Source organism: Cherax quadricarinatus, chromosome 22, assembly GCF_038502225.1.
Source record: "Cherax quadricarinatus isolate ZL_2023a chromosome 22, ASM3850222v1, whole genome shotgun sequence".
Taxonomy (NCBI): Eukaryota; Metazoa; Arthropoda; class Malacostraca; order Decapoda; family Parastacidae; genus Cherax; species Cherax quadricarinatus.
The window spans coordinates 32,624,971-32,647,736 of record NC_091313.1 but is presented as its reverse complement, the minus strand read 5'-3'; the positions used below and the strand labels follow the sequence as shown (position 1 = coordinate 32,647,736).

The following is a 22,766-nucleotide window of genomic DNA, read 5'->3' as shown; positions in this document are numbered from 1 at the left end:
GTTCTCGGGAAGTGACTGAATCAGTTAGAATAAACTGTTCTCTGTTTTATTTGATTCATTGGCACTGAATCTGCCTGGAATTATACCGAGACCAGTTCACAGTAACTTTTAGATATTTGTTGCACACACTGCCATGTCTCTTGACTCATATTTGCACTATACGGCAGAAGCTTTTGAAATGTTTTGCACTCTAGTGGGACTGCTCATCTTTTCTGTCTCGCGAACAAATAAATCTTATGAGCTTCTTCATACTGTCGGAACACAGGTGCAACTATGTATTTTTATATTTTATGGTGTTATGTAGTGTAGAATGAGGGTGTGTTGTGTGTAGAACGAGATTGGTTGTGCTTTGTGTGATGGTGTAGCAGTGTGATGTGTGGGCGACTACTAGTGTGATGTGATGGTGTAATTATGTGTTGTGGTGCATTGGTGTTCTGAATGAGTGGTAGTTATGTGCCCACTACTCCATGTATCACATTACTGATCTAATACCCACATTTACTGAAAAAAACATTCACGTTCATTGGTATATACCCTAACCTTTTTTTCAGTCTTTTTTCATCGTTTTCAAAACACTCCTATACTTTAATTCTGTCTCTCGACCTTACCTCTCCCTCATCTTCTTTCCAAGTTTCTCTTCCTGAGTCTTATCAATAATGCTACCTACACCCTTCGCTAGACATCTGTTGATTCTCTTAGACATCATTTCCTTCCAAGAAATAATAAATTTCTAAAAAATTGTCGGTAAAATAATTACATATTGAATCCAAATTAATCAGCCTCTAATTTCTCCTAGGATTAAGATAGATCGTTCACCGGCTAGTACAAACTAGAACTGAGGCTTAAAGTACGAGTCTCATCCAATGAGGATCAGTATACACGAATATAATAATAATAATAATAATAATAAGAATAAGAATAAGAATAAGAATAATAATAATAATAATAATAATAATAATAATAATATTATTATTATTATTATTATTATTATTATTATTATTATTATTATTATTATTATTATTATTATTATTAATACTACTACTACTACTACTACTACTACTACTACTAATAATAATAATAATAATAATTGTGAAGTAAAAGGTCACAAGTGCAACTAATGTGACATTTTTATTGTGGCAACGTTTCGCTCTCCAGGAGATTTGTCAAGCCAAAACGTTGCGAAACGTTGCCACAATAAAAATGTCACATTATTGCACTTGTGTCCTTTTATTTTAAATATTGTAGGTAATTCTACCAACTTTATTACAATAATAATAATAATAATAATAATAATAATAATAATTATTATTATTATTATTATTATTATTATTATTACTATTATTATTATTATTATTATTATTATTATTATTATTATTATTATTATTATCTCTACAACTTATGGAGACTTAGCTAATATAATCGTATCTGGCTTCGTCCCAACCAGGAACATTCCATTTAGGGTACTTTTAGTCACGTCGAGATGCAACTCGGGCCTCTGAAAGAAAGCCAGGCTATCTGGATGATATTCTGGGTTTTCTCTGTGTAGGAGAAAAGATTAAATGATTTTTTTTTCAAGAACATTTGCTGTAGAGAACAGGAAGCCCGAGTTTTAAAGAGACCACTGTAGTCAGGGGCTAGGCTGCGGTCACCTATTCAGTTAACGGTCAGACCTAACTGTGGTTAACTTGAATCAGTAAAAGACAAACACTCTCCACAATTCTATGCTAATGACGATCATTGACGGAGGTGATATTTACCTTAGGTGTAATATAGGTAGATTCGGTGTGAAATTCTTTACTTTGAGAGCTCCTAATGCCATCGTTATTCTACAAATCTCAGAAAATCTGACTACATACCTTGACAAATGTAATAACATGTAAGTAAAGCTTTTAATCGTACTGTTCCAAGGATAATGATTGCTAAACCTTTGCGAACAAGACGATGAGATAACGATGTAACCTGACTGAAACGATAATTGATAAATAAGTAAACTCATGTAGTAGTATGTTTAAATACTAGGCGAGAGAGATACATCATAATCTATACCTGGAAAAATCCTAGATGGGCTGGTCCCAGATCTGCACACAGAAATCACTCCCTGCGACAGCAAAAGACTGGGCAGACGGTGCAAAATGCCCCCAATGAAAAGTAAGGGCGCCATTATTACACTAACAGAAAACACAGTAAGTGTCCGGAGCCCAGGACTGTCCAACAGCTTCCCACAAGACTAAGAAGAATTAACAATAGACCCCTGGCTGCCTTCAAGAGGGAGCTGGACAAATATCTACAGTCAGTACCCAATCAGCCGGGCTGTGGTTCGTACGTTGGATTACGTGTGACCAGCAGTAACAACCTAGTTGATCAGGCCCTAATTCACCAAGAGGACTGGTCAAGGACCGGGCCGCGGGGGCGCTGACCCCCGGAATACCCTCCGGGTAGACTTCAGGTAGACTCCAGGTAGCACTTAAGGAAGACAATAAAAGTCACCTTCGCAAGCGTTTTGTTTCATGTATTTATCGGCAGTTTGTTTGGGTAGTTTTCAGCTAGTTTTACAGCTTCTGTTATAAGAAAATTATCGGGTATCCCAGAAAACGTGGATACCTAATCGAGTTATCCGATTATACTTTTAACTCTTTCTTTCTTTCTTTCTTTCTTTCTTTCTTCCTTCCTTCCTTCCTTCTTCCTTTCTTTCTTTATAAACAGCTTCAAACTTGAAGAATTGAGACACTTATGCGACACATGGGAATCTTTATTGAAGAAACGTTTCGCCACACAGTGGCTTCATCAGTCCAATACAAAGTAGAAATGGGTAAGGAGAGGAGAAGTTTGAGGTAATCAGTCCCTCAACCTGGAATACCTCAAACTTCTCCTCTCCTTACCCATTTCTACTTTGTATTGGACGTTTCGCCACTGTGTGGCGAAACGTTTCTTCAGTAAAGATTCCCATGTGTTGCATAAGTGTCTCAATTCTTCAACTTGTCGGTTTTCTAAACCATTCATCAAACCTTCAAACTTACAACATCGCCGAGTTAAACTAAATAAAAAGTTCGAGTTAACGATTTCAAATTTTCAACACCAATATATTTTGCTTGAAGGAGGAAATATATTTTGTCTAAGGACAACTCAACTCATATTAGTACCGGTATAAACAACCTTCGATGTGCGTAAGTATTTTAGCATCATATTAAGAGGCTTTTTTTATATTCTCTAAACGCTTTGAAGGTGTTGAGATCAGGACCTCATGTTTGTACTGTAATATTTACAGAAGTGACGAGATTTTTAATAAATTTCCTTTAATGAAGGTCGTAGTATCCATGATCAAAAGACTTTCCAATTAATTAGAATTCGCTTTTGTACATAAATATTCCTGACATGATTCAAGATTTATGCTTTCATCCCGAAAATTTTAAAGAAAATTTCTTAATTGCGAGTAATTAAAGCATAAAAGACAAGCAACTAGGCCAGGTGTAGGCGGGATATACTGTCACTTTCACTGGAATTAATTTTCTGAGTACCGAGAAGTGATGAGCTGCTATAATCTAGTTATAGGTGTTTAAAGACGCTTCAATATTTCGTACGTTATTTGTTATATTGATGGATCTGGATGTTGCTTTCAATATTCAAGAAGAGAATTACCCATACATTGCATCCAATTAATTTAGTTGATATATGGTAAATTTAAATATTTCCTATCGACACTATTGAAGGATTAAATTTTATTCTTATTACGATATAATTTTAGAGTAAGATATATCTGATCCCGCTTTCCAACATAGATCAATATGGTCCTGGTTAAACTAAAAATGTCTCTTACCATGATCTTTCATTCTGCTTGTATTCACTGGTTAGTCTCTCTCTGATACACAGGTACAGGGGATGCTGGTCAACACAGGTCACAGTCTAGAGTGGAGAGTGAAGAGCTCAGCAGGACCCCCGGTCAACCTGTCAGGTGGGCCGCTCTCCTACACCTACGCTGTCAGTCATCTCAGACTCCACTTCGGAGAGAGGGATCTGCAAGGCTCCGAGCATACCATAGCAAACTACGCCTTCCCCGCAGAGGTATGACACGGATTTCCTCGCCGAGGTATGACAGATTTTTCAGCGAATTTATGTAACTGACTTCTCCACCGAGGTATAACACGGATTTCCCTGTTAAGGGAACCATACTTTCTAAACACAACTAAATGCGCATTAAATCCCATTTAATTCACCTTGTAGATGTGTGTAATTATAAAGGGAATGATGCTTGTACATTGAAACAGCCAAAAGTGGAGTTGATCTCATTAATTACATATCAGTAATTTGAACTGATATATGCTTTCATTAAAGGTGTTTGTTTTTTAGCAAGATGAGTAGGACTCCCCATCAAACTTGCTTAGGATCAAGTCTTGAATCTCTTAGAAATCTTTACTTTAAAATACTTCTTATTACAACATTAGACAAGCTTTACCGCCTTCAGAATTACTCTTCATATAAATGAATACTATTTATTGTTTCACATAATACATACACTGATATGTGCATGTCTCTCTATATACACCGAGATTTTATCTTAATCCCTATTGCAGGCTTAATGACCCTTTCAGTAGTCCATAAGTTTTAAGCCCAATTAACCAACCACGATAAATTCTTGCATCCTACAAACACAATACATTTTCCTCTGTCACTCGCTACAACCAACTCTATCTACCACTTTCGAATTCAGATAAACTTTGTTTTGAATGTCACAACAGACTGTCATTTATACTACTAAGGAGAACTTTTTAAGATTGTGTATTTTTGTGGACGGTGATAACAAACGCTTTGGGTCATACCAGGTTTATGTTCTTTGAACAACAAAGGTAAATCAGAGGCAAAAATTTACCGTTATCTACGCCAAGTTTTTCTGTCTTCGATATGCTTACTTTGATATAAAATCAGAATAATAACAGAATGTAAAGTCATATTCCATTGTTCTTCCATTGTTCTAAGGTTGATTAGATATGAGAATAATACCTGTGTAGTATGTATCTTACTTTTCTCTGCCTTTGTTCCTACCTACCTCCATCCCTGCCTACCTACCTCCATCCCTACCTACCTACCTCCATCCCTGCCTACCTACCTCCATCCCTACCTACCTACCTCCATCCCTGCCTACCTACCTCCATCCCTACCTACCTACCTCCATCCCTACCTACCTACCTCCATCCCTGCCTACCTACCTCCATCCCTACCTACCTACCTCCATCCCTGCCTACCTACCTCCATCCCTACCTACCTACCTCCATCCCTGCCTACCTACCTCCATCCCTACCTACCTACCTCCATCCCTACCTACCTACCTCCATCCCTACCTACCTACCTCCATCCCTTCCTACCTACCTCCATCCCTACCTACCTACCTCCATCCCTGCCTACCTACCTCCATCCCTACCTACCTACCTCCATCCCTGCCTACCTACCTCCATCCCTACCTACCTACCTCCATCCCTACCTACCTACCTCCATCCCTGCCTACCTACCTCCATCCCTACCTACCTACCTCCATCCCTGCCTACCTACCTCCATCCCTGCCTACCTACCTACCTCCATCCCTGCCTACCTACCTCCATCCCTGCCTACCTACCTCCATCCCTGCCTACCTACCTCCATCCCTGCCTACCTACCTCCATCCCTACCTACCTACCTCCATCCCTGCCTACCTACCTCCATCCCTGCCTACCTACCTCCATCCCTACCTACCTACCTACCTCCATCCCTGCCTACCTACCTCCATCCCTGCCTACCTACCTCCATCCCTACCTACCTACCTCCATCCCTACCTACCTACCTCCATCCCTACCTACCTACCTCCATCCCTACCTACCTACCTCCATCCCTACCTACCTACCTACCTACCTACCTCCATCCCTACCTACCTACCTCCATCCCTACCTACCTACCTACCTCCATCCCTGCCTACCTACCTCCATCCCTACCTACCTACCTCCATCCCTGCCTACCTACCTCCATCCCTGCCTACCTACCTCCACCCCTACCTACCTACCTACCTTCATCCCTGCCTACCTACCTACCTCCATCCCTGCCTACCTACCTCCATCCCTGCCTACCTACCTCCATCCCTGCCTACCTACCTCCATCCATACCTACCTACCTACCTCCATCCCTGCCTACCTACCTACCTACCTCCATCCCTGCCTACCTACCTCCATCCCTGCCTACCTACCTCCATCCCTACCTACCTACCTACGTCCATCCCTGCCTACCTACCTACCTCCATCCCTGCCTACCTACCTCCATCCCTGCCTACCTACTTCCATCCCTACCTACCTACCTCCATCCCTACCTACCTACCTCCATCCCTACCTACCTACCTCCATCCCTACATACCTACATCCATCCCTACCTACTTACCTCCATCCCTACCTACCTACCTACCTCCATCCCTGCCTACATACCTCCATCCCTACCTACCTACCTCCATCCCTGCCTACCTACCTCCATCCCTGCCTACCTACCTCCATCCCTGCCTACCTACCTCCATCCCTGCCTACCAACCTCCATCCCTACCTACCTACCTCCATCCCTACCTACCTACCTACCTCCATCCCTACCTACCTACCTCCATCCCTACCTATCTACCTACCTCCATCCCTGCCTACCTACCTACCTCCATCCCTGCCTACCTACCTCCATCCCTACCTACCTACCTCCATCCCTACCTACCTACCTCCATCCCTACCTACCTACCTACCTCCATCCCTACCTACCTACCTCCATCCCTACCTACCTACCTACCTCCATCCCTGCCTACCTACCTCCATCCCTACCTACCTACCTCCATCCCTACCTACCTACCAACCTACCTACCTGTTCCTCCCTCTAATACTAATCTCATAGTTAAATGAACAATATATCTACATCATGGTTCCAATGAAAGCACCAAAGTCTTAATAACTCCTATATCTCTGTGGAATTAAATTGCATGTTCGGGTAAATCCACACAAAGTTATACTGGAAACCAACACACGTCATTACACGAGTGCGTCAAAGGCAACTAGTCTAGTATTTACCAGACAATCAACCTCTATCAATAATGAATGTCCCAAGTTAATTATTAATTCATCAAGGGAATTTTACGTTCAAAGAAAAAATGCTTTTCCATCAGAGACCCGTTGTTACTTTTTTATAGTAAAAATCTGGATAAACAGGATTTTAGCCAGATACTGTGAGTCACAGTGGAGTTGAATTAATTAATTATTTTATGTCATTGTGTAGTTATTGTATTTATAGGTGACGCCATATATCCATTTTGTTTCATATTGTATATTTGCTTTATTTTAAGAAGACCATTACTGCGCCAGTCACTCAGTTACGATTCAGTTTAACACGTTCCGATAATTTAAATTGCGAAAAGATATAATGGTGTTAAGGCAGATGAAGTGTTCAGTCGGAGTTTGCTTTCCAAATAGTTATGAAATACTGATGGAACCTAAAACATCCAACATTTTCATTCGCTTCTATATCACCTTAACTCTCTTCCTTACGTATTAAAACTGGGAACTATAAGTTATTTTGATTGCTTGAAGTTTCCCAGAAATATTTCAGTATTCACAGGATATATATACTAAGAGGTGTACGTCTCTGTATATATATATATATATATATATATATATATATATATATATATATATATATATATATATATATATATATATATATATATATATATATATATATATATATATATATATACTGAGAGGCGTATGTTTCTTTGTGAATATATACTGAGAATTTATTTTAATCCCTATTTCAGAGATTAAGTATTCTTGACTGGTGGTGAACAGGTAACATGCATCCTTAATGACCCCTCATTAGTTCCTAGAGTTTAAACCCAATTAATCAATAATTCGGTATTAAATAAATAACTGAAAATAATTTACAGTATCTCTGAGTGGTGCATAGGTCACAGGAAAAAATAATTTTGGGGGAGTCATTGAGAGGTATGACTTGATTTACATAAATGCCATGAGGACGTGATGGACGCCAAGGCCTAGGACCTTCAGGAAGATGCCTTGCTGCCTGTAAGGGGGCTCTTGATCCAAGACACTGAAACTGTTTTCCATTTCGTCTGAACAAACCCTATTGCCTCCCCATTTCCTAGGCGCTGTAAGACCCCTTTATCAGTTTAGCTCTACCCATCTATATTAATAATAGTAATAAAAATAATAATAATAGAACCTAGTGTTATGCAGTTATGTGAAAGGACAATGGTAGACACCAGAAGACTTCGCCATTCATATCGAGGTTATTTACTGAGGACTAACTACCTTCTGTCCACTCCCACTTCTAGCCATACTAATGGCTAGAAAAACTGGGTGCAGAAAATTGCTATACATTATTGAATAGCATATGCAGATATACTGCGGGCTATTCACATGGAGCTTTTTTGAAAACTGTGTCTAAGTGAGTATAGTGGTGGGCCTGTAGTCACAAGTCTGCTGGTTCCGTGTCCAGCACTCCTTACACAATTTGTTGTTCTCACGATCTAGGGACAGTCTTATTTAGTAGAAGTATTGTTTACAACTTTAGAGCTTCTACCTCTGCTAGTACCTCGCTCACTACATAAGAACATAAGAACATAAGAAAGGAGGAACACTGCAGGAGGCCTGTTGGCCCATACTAGGCAAGTCTTTTACAATTCATCCCACTAACAAAATATTTGCCCAACCCAATTTTCAATGCCACCCAAGAAATAAGCTCTGATGTGAAAGTCCCACTCAAATCCAACCCCTCCCACTCATGTACTTATCCAACCTAAATTTGAAACTACCCAAAGTCCCAGCCTCAATAACCCAACTAGGTAGACTGTTCCACTCATCTACTACCCTATTTCCAAACCAATACTTTCCTATGTCCTTTCTAAATCTAAACTTATCTAATTTAAATCCATTACTGCGGGTTCTCTCTTGGAGAGACATCCTCAAGACCTTATTAATATCCCCTTTATTAATACCTATCTTCCACTTATACACTTCGATCAGGTCTCCCCTCATTCTTCGTCTAACAAGTGAATGCAACTTAAGAGTCTTCAATCTTTCTTCATAAGGAAGATTTCTAATGCTATGTATTAATTTAGTCATCCTACGCTGAATGTTTTCTAACGAATTTATGTCCATTCTGTAATATGGAGACCAGAACTGAGCTGCATAATCTAGGTGAAGCCTTACTAATGATGTATAAAGCTGCAGTATGACCTCTGGACTTCTGTTGCTTACACTTCTTGATATAAATCCCAGTAATCTATTTGCCTTATTACGTACGCTTAGGCATTGCTGTCTTGGTTTAAGGTTGCTGCTCACCATAACCCCCAAGTCCTTTTCGCAATCTGTATGGCTAAGTTCTACATCATTTAACTTATAAGTACTAGGGTTATGGGCACTCCCAAGCTTCAGAACCTTGCATTTATCTACATTGAACTGCATCTGCCACTTTTCTGACCAAGAATAGAGTTTGTTTAAATCCTCCTGAAGTTCCATAACATCTACGTTTGAATCAATTATCCTACCTATCTTTGTGTCATCGGCGAATTTGCTCATATCACTAGTAATTCCCTCATCAAGATCGTTGATATGTATTATAAACAACAACCGGCCCAAGACTGATCCCTGTGGAACGCCACTTGTTACAGATCCCCACTACTGCTAACTATATTACCTTGACTTCTTTGCCAACCAGTCTTCAGGACTGTTTATCAACTAACATCAGGGGTCGAGTGCCCACAGCCGGCCCATATATTGTATCTAACTGAATTCGAATTTCACACAGCGCTTGTCTAATCTTAAATGATTTGGCACTGGCAGCTTAAAATGGTAAACTGTTCCAGTGATCCATGACTGGAAAATATTCTTTGTTCTCACTGTGTTACTCCTCATGATTTGTAAATTTTCGTTGTTAGTTTCACGTTATTGAATCACTTTGCTCTTCAAATAGCTTTTTTATGTTTGAGTGTTTAATTTGTTTAGTATCTTAAATGTCTACATTTCCTAAGGTCTTCGTTTCCTAAGAAAGAGCTGGTGAAGTACTTTGTGCCATTCTTCCAAAAGTTCATATGTAATTGTAGTTAAATTCTGAACAACATATTTAAGGTGAGATCTGAAAAGTATGACTATCTTGCTGAACAAGTGTATTATAAGTTGTCAACATTGTTTCTGATTTGTACTCAATTTGTACTCAATTTTAGCGTTGTTGTACCTACCAAGACATTGTTAGTACAGCTTATATTGCAGCTAATGATTATAATGTCCTCTTCACCTTCTATTTCGGCTACTGGAAGTCCAAATAATTTATATTTCTTTTTGGTATTGATATAACTAAAATATATTATTTTACACTTAATACAACCAAACTCATCTTGAGTCTAAACGACCCCTGCACCGTCCTATCCAGTTCCCTCTAATTACTACTACAAATTCTCAAAGGGTACGGCGATATTTTCATTAGTGAGTAATCAGCGAAAGTTACGATTTTAGATGATAATCATGTTTCGATTTATGTAAATTGTCGAAAAGACCTGACCAGTGAACAATCACTTAATAACTTGACTGGTTACGTCCAGCCACTCAGAAGTGTCACCGTTAAAAATCCATTAGTGTTTCCTTTCGGCAAGCCTGATCCAGGCCTTAATGTCAATGGGAACGCTACTGAATTTATGGATTATTTCATGATTTCTGTTGGCATCTGGACTACTTAATGTGTTAATGTTCGGTCATAATGTGTTAATGTTCGGTCAAAGCAGCAATTTCAGGCATGCAAAGAATACGTTCTTAGTATGTTTATATCAAATTCAGCAGTAAATAATGAGCTTAAAGCTGTAAAGACTAATAAAGCTTTTCTGGGTTGCTCACATTCTGTGATAAGATTTTTTATATGCTGATTAATCAGAGAGAGAGAGAGAGAGAGAGAACGAAAGAAAGAGGGAGGGAGGGAGGGAGGGAGGGAGAAAGAGCGAGAGAGAGAGAGAGAGAGAGAGAGAGAGAGAGAGAGAGAGAGAGAGAGAGAGAGAGAGAGAGAGAGAGAGAGAGAGAGAGAGAGAGAGAGAGAGAAAACAAGTACTAGTACCTCTGTACTAGCATGTGCAATGTACAGACCTCAGTGGCAACATGCAGACCCCATCAACTTCCTAATGGAAAATATTGACTCCCTTCTGCTACAACACAACTGTCAACATATAATAATTGTTGGTGACCTCAACAAGCACCTAATACAGAGGGACTTTGATGACCTTCTTGCAGTGTTTGACATGAGAAACTTTGTTGATTTCCCTACTCATATCTCTGGCTCCTCCCTTGACCCAGTAGTGAGTGATCTGGCAGAAGGCATAGTCACTTGTCAACCCCTCGGCTACGTTTGATCGTCTGACCACATGGCTGTTTTTACGACACTTAAGATCCCAACAGAACGAGGTGAGGAGTCCACACGCACAACCTGGCTATGGGAAAGAGGTAATTGGCCAGCTCTTTGCTCTGAGCTCGCCACCACAGATTGGAATGCTCTTCTCCAAGGGGATGTTGACAACCAAGTGAAAGCCTTCACTGGACACATCCTTAATCTACAACAAGAACACATTCCTCACCGGCAATATGTGACGAAGCCTACAGATCAGCCTTGGTTTGGCTTTCGTTGTAACACTAAAAGAAAGCTAGCATCAGGTAGGGTAGGCTCCAAAACCTGGTGGTCCCTGGTCAAGGACAGACCACCTCTACTAGTAGTCAAGAGAAGGCGGACCTCTTTGCTGAACACTTTGCTACCAAAATGCAAGTTCCTGATCCAGCAAGGGACCCTCCTTGGCTAGCTGCAAGAACTGTGTCAAAACTGTCAGTGGTGACAATAAAGCAGGAGGAGGTGCATTTCCTTCTTAAATCGCTTGACCAAGAAAAGGCTGTGGGCCCAGACAAGTTGAGCCCAAGATTGTTGAGAAGATGTGCAGACCAGCTAGCAGCACCTCTAACTCGCATCTTTCAGCACTGCCTAGTACAGTGTAAATGGCCCTCTCTATGGAAAGAGGCAAATGTAGTCCCTGTTCACAAAAAGAGCAGAGCAGAAATCAGCAACTACAGACCAGTGTCACTCCTGTCAATCACTGGTAAGATCCTTGAGACAATAATCTCAAGACAAATGACAGATTTTTTGACTACCACTCACTACTTTGTGATCGTCAATATGGCTTCAGGAAAGGTTACTTTGCTGCTGATCTGTTGTTAAACCTCTCCACTAAGTGGCACCAGTCACTGGATGAATCCAAAGTCAGCTGTGTGGTAGCACTGGACATTGCTGGCGCTTTCGACCGGGTGTGGCACCAGGGCCTCTTAGCAAAACTTCAAGCACTGGGAATTGCAGGCTCTACGCTATGTCTCCTTAGTGATTACCTTCATGGTAGATCTCTAAGTGTAGTTCTCAATGGAACGGAATCAGCAAGACATCCTATTGGGGCAAGTGTTCCACAAGGAATCGTGCTGGGTCCATTGTTATGGAATGTCTACTTCAACGACCTTCTTCATCTCATCCAGAATCACATGCATATGCAGACGACTGTACACTGACATTCACTTATCCAAGAGAAGAAATGCCAGCTGCTCTAAGCTACATCAATCACCAGCTGAGAGCTATATCAGCTTGGGGAAATAGATGGCAAGTAACATTTGCACCTGAGAAAACGCAAATGATGATCTTCTCTAGGCACCATGATGGTAATGCTGGTGCAGTAGTAAGGATGAATGGGAGGGTGTTGGCACCTGGAGAAGAAGTTGATATCCTTGGGGTGAAATTTGACTCAAAACTAACCATGAAGAACCATGTTGTAAATCTTGCAAACAAGGCAGCCAGGAAGCTTACAGCACTTCGCCGTATCTCGCATCTGCTTGACAGTAGGGGTTGCAAGATCCTGTGCGAGGCACAAGTACGCTCACACCTTGAGTATGCTCCACTTTCTTGGTTTGCCTGCCCCCCCCTCTCATATGCGACTGCTTGACAGAGTAGAGAACAGAGCAAGACGTCTCATCTCTCGCCTGGACCCATCCTGGATAGATCTGTCATTTCAGCAGAGCCTTCAACATAGGAGGGATGTGGGTGGCCTTACTGTTATGTACAAGGCCAATATTGTCAAAATACCACACTTGGATCCACTTCGAGGACAGCGTGAAACAAGCTTTTATGCCACAAGACGGGCAGAAAGCAGCAACTTCACTCTGGCTGTACCCTTCTCCAGAACATCACTCCATCTGAGATCATATATACCCAGGATGACTCGAGTATGGAACACATTCGTACAGCATATTGATGTCAACGAGATAAAGTCAGTTGATCAAATGAAAATGCTGGCCCACAGATGGCTCCAACTTCATCCTGTTCCCTACTTGTATGTCTCATAACAATAAAAATGCTTTCAAATGAGCTGATGTAGGTAATAGCCTTAGCTTGCCAATAAAGTTAGGAATCCTTAACCTGTAAATAGCTTGTCAATAAAGCTAGGATCCTTAACCTGTCAAACCCTGTGTAAAAAAAAAAAAAAAAAAGAGAGAGGGAGAGGGGGAGAGAGGAGAGAGAGAAGGGAGAGAGAGAGAGAGAGAGAGAGAGAGAGAGAGAGAGAGAGAGAGAGAGAGAGAGAGAGAGAGGAGAGAGAGAGAGAGACAGCGTGAGGACAAGCTGACAATGCACAAGGGACAGAGCAGCTTAACTTACCTCTGGCTGTACCCTTCTTCAGAACATCACTCCATCTGAGATCATACATACCCAGGATGACTCAGTATGGAACACATTCGTACAGCATAATGATGTCAACGAGATAAAGTCAGTTTAGCAAATGAAATCGCTGGCCACAGATGGCTCCAATTTCATCGTATCCCTCATTTGCATGTCTCATAATAATAAAAAGGCTTTAAAATAAGCTGATGTAAGTAACAGTTCTTAGGCTTGCCAATAAAGTTAGAGAATCCTTAACCTGTAAATGGCTTGTCAATAAAGCTTGGTACCATTAACCTTTTAAAACCTTTTTTAAAAAAAAAAAAAAAAAAAAAAAAAAAAAAAAAAGAGAGAAAGAGAGAGAGAGAGAAAGAGAGAAAGAGAGAGAGACAGAGAGAAAGAGAGAGAGAGAGAGAGAGAGAGAGAGAGAGAGAGAGAGAGAGAGAGAGAGAGAGAGAGAGAGAGAGAGAGAGAGAGAGAGAGAGAGAGAGAGAGAGAGAGAGAGAGAGAGAGAGAGAGAGAGAGAGAGAGAGAGAGAGAGAGAGAGAGAGAGAGAGAGAGAGAGAGAGAGAGAGAGAGAGACGCGTGAGGACAGCGTGAAACAAGCTTTTATGCCACAAGACGGGCAGAAAGCAGCAACTTCACTCTGGCTGTACCCTTCTTCAGAACATCACTCCATCTGAGATCATACATACCCAGGATGACTCGAGTATGGAACACATTCGTACAGCATAATGATGTCAACGAGATAAAGTCAGTTGATCAAATGAAACTGCTGGCCCACAGATGGCTCCAATTTCATCCTGTTCCCTACTTGTATGTCTCATAACAATAAAAATGCTTTCAAATGAGCTGATGTAGGTAACAGCTCTTAGCTTGCCAATAAAGTTAGGAATCCTGAACCTGTAAATAGCTTTGTCAATAAAAGCTAGGGATCCTTGACCTTGATCAAACCCTGTGTAAAAAGACAGGGAGAGAGAGAGAGAGAGAGAGAGAGAAGCAGAGAGAGAGAGAGAGAGAGAGAGAGAGAGAGAGAGAGAGAGAGAGAGAGAGAGAGAGAGAGAGAGAGAGAGAGAGAGAGAGAGAGAGAGAGAGAGAGAGAGAGAGAGAGAGAGAGAGAGAGAGAGAGAGAGAGAGAGAGAGAGAGAGAGAGAGAGAGAGAGAGAGAGATTGAGAGAGAGAGAGAGAGAGAGAGAGAGAGAGAGAGAGAGAGAGAGAGAGAGAGAGAGAGAGAGAGAGAGAGAGAGAGAGAGAGAGAGAGAGAGAGAGAGAGAGAGAGAGAGAGAGAGAGAGAGTAAGTAATAGACAACACGAGCTTCCCTACCAATGATAAATCTTTGAGTGCCTGTTAAAATATTATCAACACTGGAGAATAAATGGTGCAGAAACAACAGCTGTTCTCACTTCCTCGTCAGCATCTCTTCCTAGAAAGTCCGTCTCTCATCTCACTGTCACTGGGAGGGAAGAAACTGGATAATTATTCAATGGAAAAGAATGATTTTTTCGGTTTCCTTCCCTTTTGTTTCGCAGTATTCCTTAACACATTAGCTACGTCCAGTTCATCCTCTTAAGAAAACGTTCGTTTATAAATGACTTACAGAGTTTGCCAGAAACCATTTTCTTCAATGACGACAAAGCTGATTTCCGGACATTTACGGTCATAAAGAATCTTTTGTTAATTTACTAAGCTATTGTTATTGCGAAATGTACTCCCAGGACCGACATTTTATATTTCTTCCTGTTAAGGTCTATTAAAAATGGCTAATTTCTAACACATTTCTCTATCCAAACCTAAATTAGCTAACATACATTAAGAAGTTGATGAAAAGGGAGGACGTCGAAAAATCAACAGTGTGAGCATAATGATGACGGCAATTTTTCAACGTTTTCTTAATCCTTTGCAAATTTCCATCCTCCTTGGAACAGGGTATTCCATCTATTGTTCCAGAGCGAGCTTTAAATTGTGTCACTATCATTCTCTCTAGTATTATCTTCAGTGGTCAATTGTCATCGTCAGTGGTCACTGTCATCATTTTCAGTGGTCATTGCCATCATCTTCAGTGGTCACTCTCATCATCTTCAGTGGTCACTCTCATCATCTTCAGTGGTCACTGCCATCATCTTCAGTGGTCACTGTCATCATCTTCAGTGGCCACTGTCATCATCTCCTGTGGTCATTTATGGAAATTCAGGTCACACAGAATGTAACACAAGCTTGCTAAAACACCCAGCCATAATTGTCCCCTACCCACCCCTCCCAACCTACAAATTAATCATAATAGAAACACAAATTTTAACATATGGGCCCGTCAGAGATCAAATATTTAAAAAATGTAATGCTTCTGTTCTATCCCCGCTACAGCTGCAAATCTACGGCTATAATGCACAGCTGTATCGCAACTTCAGCCAGGCGGCGAGCCAGGTGTACGGAGTGGTGGCCGTGGCTGTCCTTATCCAGGTGAGAATTGTAGCAGCTGATTAATGGAAGCATTAGCTGATTTATGTCAACATCAGGTGATTTATGTCAGCATCAGGTGATTCGTGTAAACATAAGGTGATTCATGTAAATATCAGCTGAATAATGTAAATATCAAATAAATATAAGCTGATGCATGTAAACTTCAGCTGATTTATGTAAACAGCTGATTCACGTAAACATCTGTTGTTTCATGTCAACACTGTGCAGGTCTTTACCAGGTGTCCCATGCGTGCAAAAAATAAGAGTTCAAGTGTTTTGTATAACAAATTGTGGAATAAAGAGAAGTATGCAACACTTGACACTTTATTAAGAAGCGTTTCTCTCACTGGAGGATTTATCAATAAAAACAGTGTATTGATAAAGTCATCCCCAGAGGCCGAAATGTCTGCTAATTAAAATGACCTAAACGTTGCATATGTGTTTATATTCTACAAGCCTTTAGCGAGCTTGTTATGTTTCATGTCTGTTGACAGGGTTAATATTGCCGTAATAAACTTGTGCATCAACATTAAAAAAACTTAATTCCTAAGCCAGGATGGTAAGTAAACAGACACACACACACACACACAGACACACACACACACACACACACACACACACACACACACACACACACACACACACACACACACACACACACACACACACACACACACACACACACACAACATAATTCTTTTTCCCCACAACAAAAAGTACAAATATCTCTACGCACCTCCAACACAGGAACACATTCCACACTTCCACTGCAAAAACATAAAATAAAACACGAACCAAAAAAAAAAAAACAGGCTTAAGTGCAAATAAATATAAATTTGCAGATTTTAATCCAAGTTGAGTCCATTTGCCTAAATAAATTTTTATCTCTTTTCCCCATCCCCTCTACCACCAAACACCCTTCCCCACTCCCCTGTTTTTTAATTTGGTAGTGCATAGGAATGGTATATTCTGATATATATATATATATATATATATATATATATATATATATATATATATATATATATACATATATATATATATACATATATATATATATATATATATATATATATTTATTTTTTTTATTATCACACTGGCCGATTCCCACCAAGGCAGGGTGGCCCGAAAAAGAAAAACTTTCACCATCATTCACTCCATCACTGTCTTGCCAGAAGGGTGCTTTACACTACAGTTTTTAAACTGCAACATTAACACCCCTCCTTCAGAGTGCAGGCACTGTACTTCCCATCTCCAGGACTCAAGTCCGGCCTGCCGGTTTCCCTGAATCCCTTCATAAATGTTACTTTGCTCACACTCCAACAGCACGTCAAGTATTAAAAACCATTTGTCTCCATTCACTCCTATCAAACACGCTCACGCATGCCTGCTGGAAGTCCAAGCCCCTCGCACACAAAACCTCCTTTACCCCCTCCCTCCAACCCTTCCTAGGCCGACCCCTACCCCGCCTTCCTTCCACTACAGACTGATACACTCTTGAAGTCATTCTGTTTCGCTCCATTCTCTCTACATGTCCGAACCACCTCAACAACCCTTCCTCAGCCCTCTGGACAACAGTTTTGGTAATCCCGCACCTCCTCCTAACTTCCAAACTACGAATTCTCTGCATTATATTCACACCACACATTGCCCTCAGACATGACATCTCCACTGCCTCCAGCCTTCTCCTCGCTGCAACATTCATCACCCACGCTTCACACCCATATAAGAGCGTTGGTAAAACTATACTCTCATACATTCCCCTCTTTGCCTCCAAGGACAAAGTTCTTTGTCTCCACAGACTCCTAAGTGCACCACTCACTCTTTTTCCCTCATCAATTCTATGATTCACCTCATCTTTCATAGACCCATCCGCTGACACGTCCACTCCCAAATATCTGAATATATATATATATATATATATATATATATATATATATGTATATATATATATATATATATATATATGTATATATATATATATATTTATATATATATATATATATATATATATATATATATGTCATGTCTGAGGGCAATGTGTGGTGTGAATATAATGCAGAGAATTCGTAGTTTGGAAGTTAGGAGGAGGTGCGGGATTACCAAAACTGTTGTCCAGAGGGCTGAGGAAGGGTTGTTGAGGTGGTTCGGACATGTAGAGAGAATGGAGCGAAACAGAATGACTTCAAGAGTGTATCAGTCTGTAGTGGAAGGAAGGCGGGGTAGGGGTCGGCCTAGGAAAGGTTGGAGGGAGGGGGTAAAGGAGGTTTTGTGTGCGAGGGGCTTGGACTTCCAGCAGGCATGCGTGAGCGTGTTTGATAGGAGTGAATGGAGACAAATGGTTTTTAATACTTGACGTGCTGTTGGAGTGTGAGCAAAGTAACATTTATGAAGGGATTCAGGGAAACCGGCAGGCCGGACTTGAGTCCTGGAGATGGGAAGTACAGTGCCTGCATATATATATATATATATATATATATATATATATATATATATATATATATATATATATATATTATTATTATTATTATTATTATTATTTTTTATTATCACACTGGCCGATTCCCACCAAGGCAGGGTGGCCCGAAAAAGAAAAACTTTCACCATCATTCACTCCATCACTGTCTTGCCAGAAGGGTGCTTTACACTACAGTTTTTAAACTGCAACATTAACACCCCTCCTTCAGAGTGCAGGCACTGTACTTCCCATCTCCAGGACTCAAGTCCGGCCTGCCGGTTTCCCTGAACCCCTTCATAAATGTTACTTTGCTCACACTCCAACAGCACGTCAAGTATTAAAAACCATTTGTCTCCATTCACTCCTATCAAACACGCTCACGCATGCCTGCTGGAAGTCCAAGCCCCTCGCACACAAAACCTCATTTACCCCCTCCCTCCAACCTTTCCTAGGCCGACCCCTACCCCGCCTTCCTTCTACTACAGACTGTTACACTCTTGAAGTCATTCTGTTTCGCTCCATTCTCTCTACATGTCCGAACCACCTCAACAACCCTTCCTCAGCCCTCTGGACAACAGTTTTGGTAATCCCGCACCTCCTCCTAACTTCCAAACTACGAATTCTCTGCATTATATTCACACCACACATTGCTCTCAGACATGACATCTCCACTGCCTCCAGCCTTCTCCTCGCTGCAACATTCATCACCCATGCTTCACACCCATATAAGAGCGTTGGTAAAACTATACTCTCATACATTTCCCTCTTTCCCTCCAAGGACAAAGTTCTTTGTCTCCACAGACTCCTAAGTGCACCACTCATCCTTTTCCCCTCATCAATTCTATGATTCACCTCATCTTTCATAGACCCATCCGCTGACACGTCCACTCCCAAATATCTGAATACATTCACCTCCTCCATACTCTCTCCCTCCAATCTGATATCCAATCTTTCATCACCTAATCTTTTTGTTATCCTCATAACCTTACTCTTTCCTGTATTCACTTTTAATTTTCTTCTTTTGCATACCCTACCAAATTCATCCACCAATCTCTGCAACTTCTCTTCAGAATCTCCCAAGAGCACAGTGTCATCAGCAAAGAGCAACTGTGACAACTCCCACTTTATGTGTGATTCTTTATATTTTAACTCCACGCCTCTTGCCAAGACCCTCGCATTTACTTCTCTTACAACCCCATCTATAAATATATTAAACGACCACGGTGACATCACACATCCTTGTCTAAGGCCTACTTTTACTGGGAAATAATTTCCCTCTTTCCTACATACTCTAACTTGAGCCTCACTATCCTCGTAAAAACTCTTCACTGCTTTCAGTAACCTACCTCCTACACCATACACCTGCAACATCTGCCACATTGTCCCCCTATCCACCTCGTCATACGCCTTTTCCAAATCCATAAATGCCACAAAGACCTCTTTAGCCTTATCTAAATACTGTTCACTTATATGTTTCACTGTAAACACCTGGTCCACACACCCCCTACCTTTCCTAAAGCCTCCTTGTTCATCTGCTATCTTATTCTCCGCCTTACTCTTAATTCTTTCATATATATATATATATATATATATATATATATATATATATATATATATATATATATATATATATATATATATATATATACATAAATATATTTCACTGTGTTTGTTTAGTATTAAATTACTGTAAACAAATCTAAAATATATTTAGTTGGGTTAGGTTAAAATAAATTGTTCTTTTTATAATAAGGTTAGGTAAGTTTTCTAAGATTCTTTTGGTACAAAATTAAAAAAATTTATTTTAACATTAATGAAAAAAATATATCTTTAAACTTATAAGAGAAAATTTTAGAAAGGACTTAATTTTAAAAGAGTTCTTGCTAATTGACCAGTTTTACATATTCGGCACGACATATATATATCATCATCCCTGAAATATATATATATATATATATATATATATATATATATATATATATATATATATATATATATATATATATATATATATATATATATATATATATATATATATATATATATATATATATATATATATATATATATGTTAACTACACAATTTTGTGCTCTGCAATAATTTTTAGTGGTTAATGTGTGTACCTGAATTCACAAAAATAAACCGGGTTTCTAATCTTTTTTTTCATTAGGGTAGGTCATGTACACTTTGTTTACACATCGGCAATTTACCACCATCTCAAGTTGATCCAAATAGGAAACAAAAGTTATCGTTACTTATCTTTTTCCAAATGTATATGAACATCAGCCTCTAATAATCTACAGACCAGCATCATCAACGTCGAATCTTTTCAGTGTAAACACCATATTTGAAGTCTCATTTTTCCCAGTTTCTTCTCTCCATTATTTAAGTAATATAGCTTTAATGACCTTGCTCCATCACTTGTGATTTTCTTAAGATTGGATATTGTGACCATCTTTTAATTGTATTCCCGTCTGGAGGTTCCGGTTGTTTGGTGGAAGTTATAAATGGATGCCGCATTTATTTCGTAAATTCCTGTGGTTAGTGTTCCATTTGTGTATTCCATTAATATCTCACAGTTTAGGATTCCAATTTCCACAAAGCCCCAGTGTTTCTTAACAAGTAAGACCATGGACCTTTTCTCCTTTTTTATTTATGACTTCTCTTATCACTTGTTAGTTTTGTCTATGTATTCATGTTAAGTCTGAAAGTGATTCATCTACTCTGTCTTGCAACTTTCTGATCTTGTTTGGTATCAGAGTGGTCTTAGCATACAATGTCTCGATATATATATGTGCTCTTCTACTCCTTAGTTTCTGGGATTTCATTATCGATGGTCTGGGATAATTCGTAGCTGTGTGTGGGAGTGTTAATGTTTGTGTGGTAGTTAGTGAGCGGGAGTTAGCATGTCACTGAGGGAAATGAAGTCTGTTTGTCTTTGTCAGTCTGTGTATGTCTGTGTGGTTGTTCCTGCTGCATTTTCCTGTGTCTATCCATGTTTGTATATTTAACCCTGTTTCTCTGTCTATGTATTTTTCTGTCTTTCTATGCCGGCTTGTTTTGACCGTCTATTATCTGTCTCTCCCTAAATTTCTCTACGTTCTCTGTCCTTTTCTGACTGTCAGTAATTCTATCTGTATATGACGATAAAAGAAAAAGTAATCCTTCCACACTTCAAATAAAAATAAGATAGAATTTTGTGGGTGGCGTGCAGCCCTGGTGTAATATCACGTAGTCTTTGTGTGGGATGCGGGAGGAGGTCAGGGTGCGGCTTTAATGGTTCTGGATCAACATCAAAGCAAAAATATATTGAGGGGGGTGACGTTTCTTGATTTACCACGCCCAAGTTACACATTCATTCTCACTTCCTCTCTCTCTCTCTCTCTCCTTCTATTCTCTCACTTCCCATTCCATCATGCCATTTTAATTCTTCACTCTTTTCCCTCTCTTTTCATCCCTACCAACATTCTAACCCTTCCTTACTTCGTTCTTCTCCTTTCCATCCATTTCATTCATTTTTTCCTGCCTCCCTCCCTCCCTTCAAGAACCAATAAAGCGAGTTGATAATAATTAAGATGCAGGACCAGGAGGTACAAATCAACCTCAGGAAACAGAGATAGGTAAGTACACGCCTACACACATTTTCTCGCTAACTTAACAGAATTTTATGAGACTGATAGAGATCAGAGAAGAGAAAAACAAGACTAAATGAACTACATATTGCTAACCCATCCAGAGGCCTTCGACAGCGTTCCCCAGAAGAGTACTCTACAAAGTACCTAATTAACATCTGAGAGTCATAACTTTCTAAGAAGTATACTAATAAGACACTGTGTACGGAACAAACAGTTGACAAATAGTCACACTGAGACTGAGTTGAAAGATGGAGAACTGTGACTATCATATTCACTCAAGGATCATTCTTAATTATGTGAACGACCTACCTTTAGCGAGAGTCTTTCCCATCACTGTTTGTAGATGATGCTAAACAAATAAAAATAATGGAAACAAAAGATGAGGTAAGAAGTTACAAGAGTATATGTGAAAGCTACAGAAATGCTCTGACAAGTGGCTAGAAATGTATAAAATAGGCTAAAGGCATCATGTGAGAGGAGCTAAGCTTCTAGATT

At 39.9% G+C, this 22,766-nt stretch overlaps 1 protein-coding gene across 1 annotated transcript in view; it reads left to right on the top strand.

Moving 5' to 3' along the window:
* LOC128689735 (carbonic anhydrase-related protein 10-like) overlaps positions 1–22,766 on the top strand; it is a 380,908-nt gene that overhangs the window by 318,241 nt on the left and 39,901 nt on the right. Inside the window, exons 5-6 of the mRNA XM_070087647.1 lie at positions 3,868–4,059; positions 16,082–16,177. Coding sequence (XP_069943748.1) covers positions 3,868–4,059; positions 16,082–16,177 — 288 coding nt within the window. The remainder of the gene's footprint in view (positions 1–3,867; positions 4,060–16,081; positions 16,178–22,766) is intronic.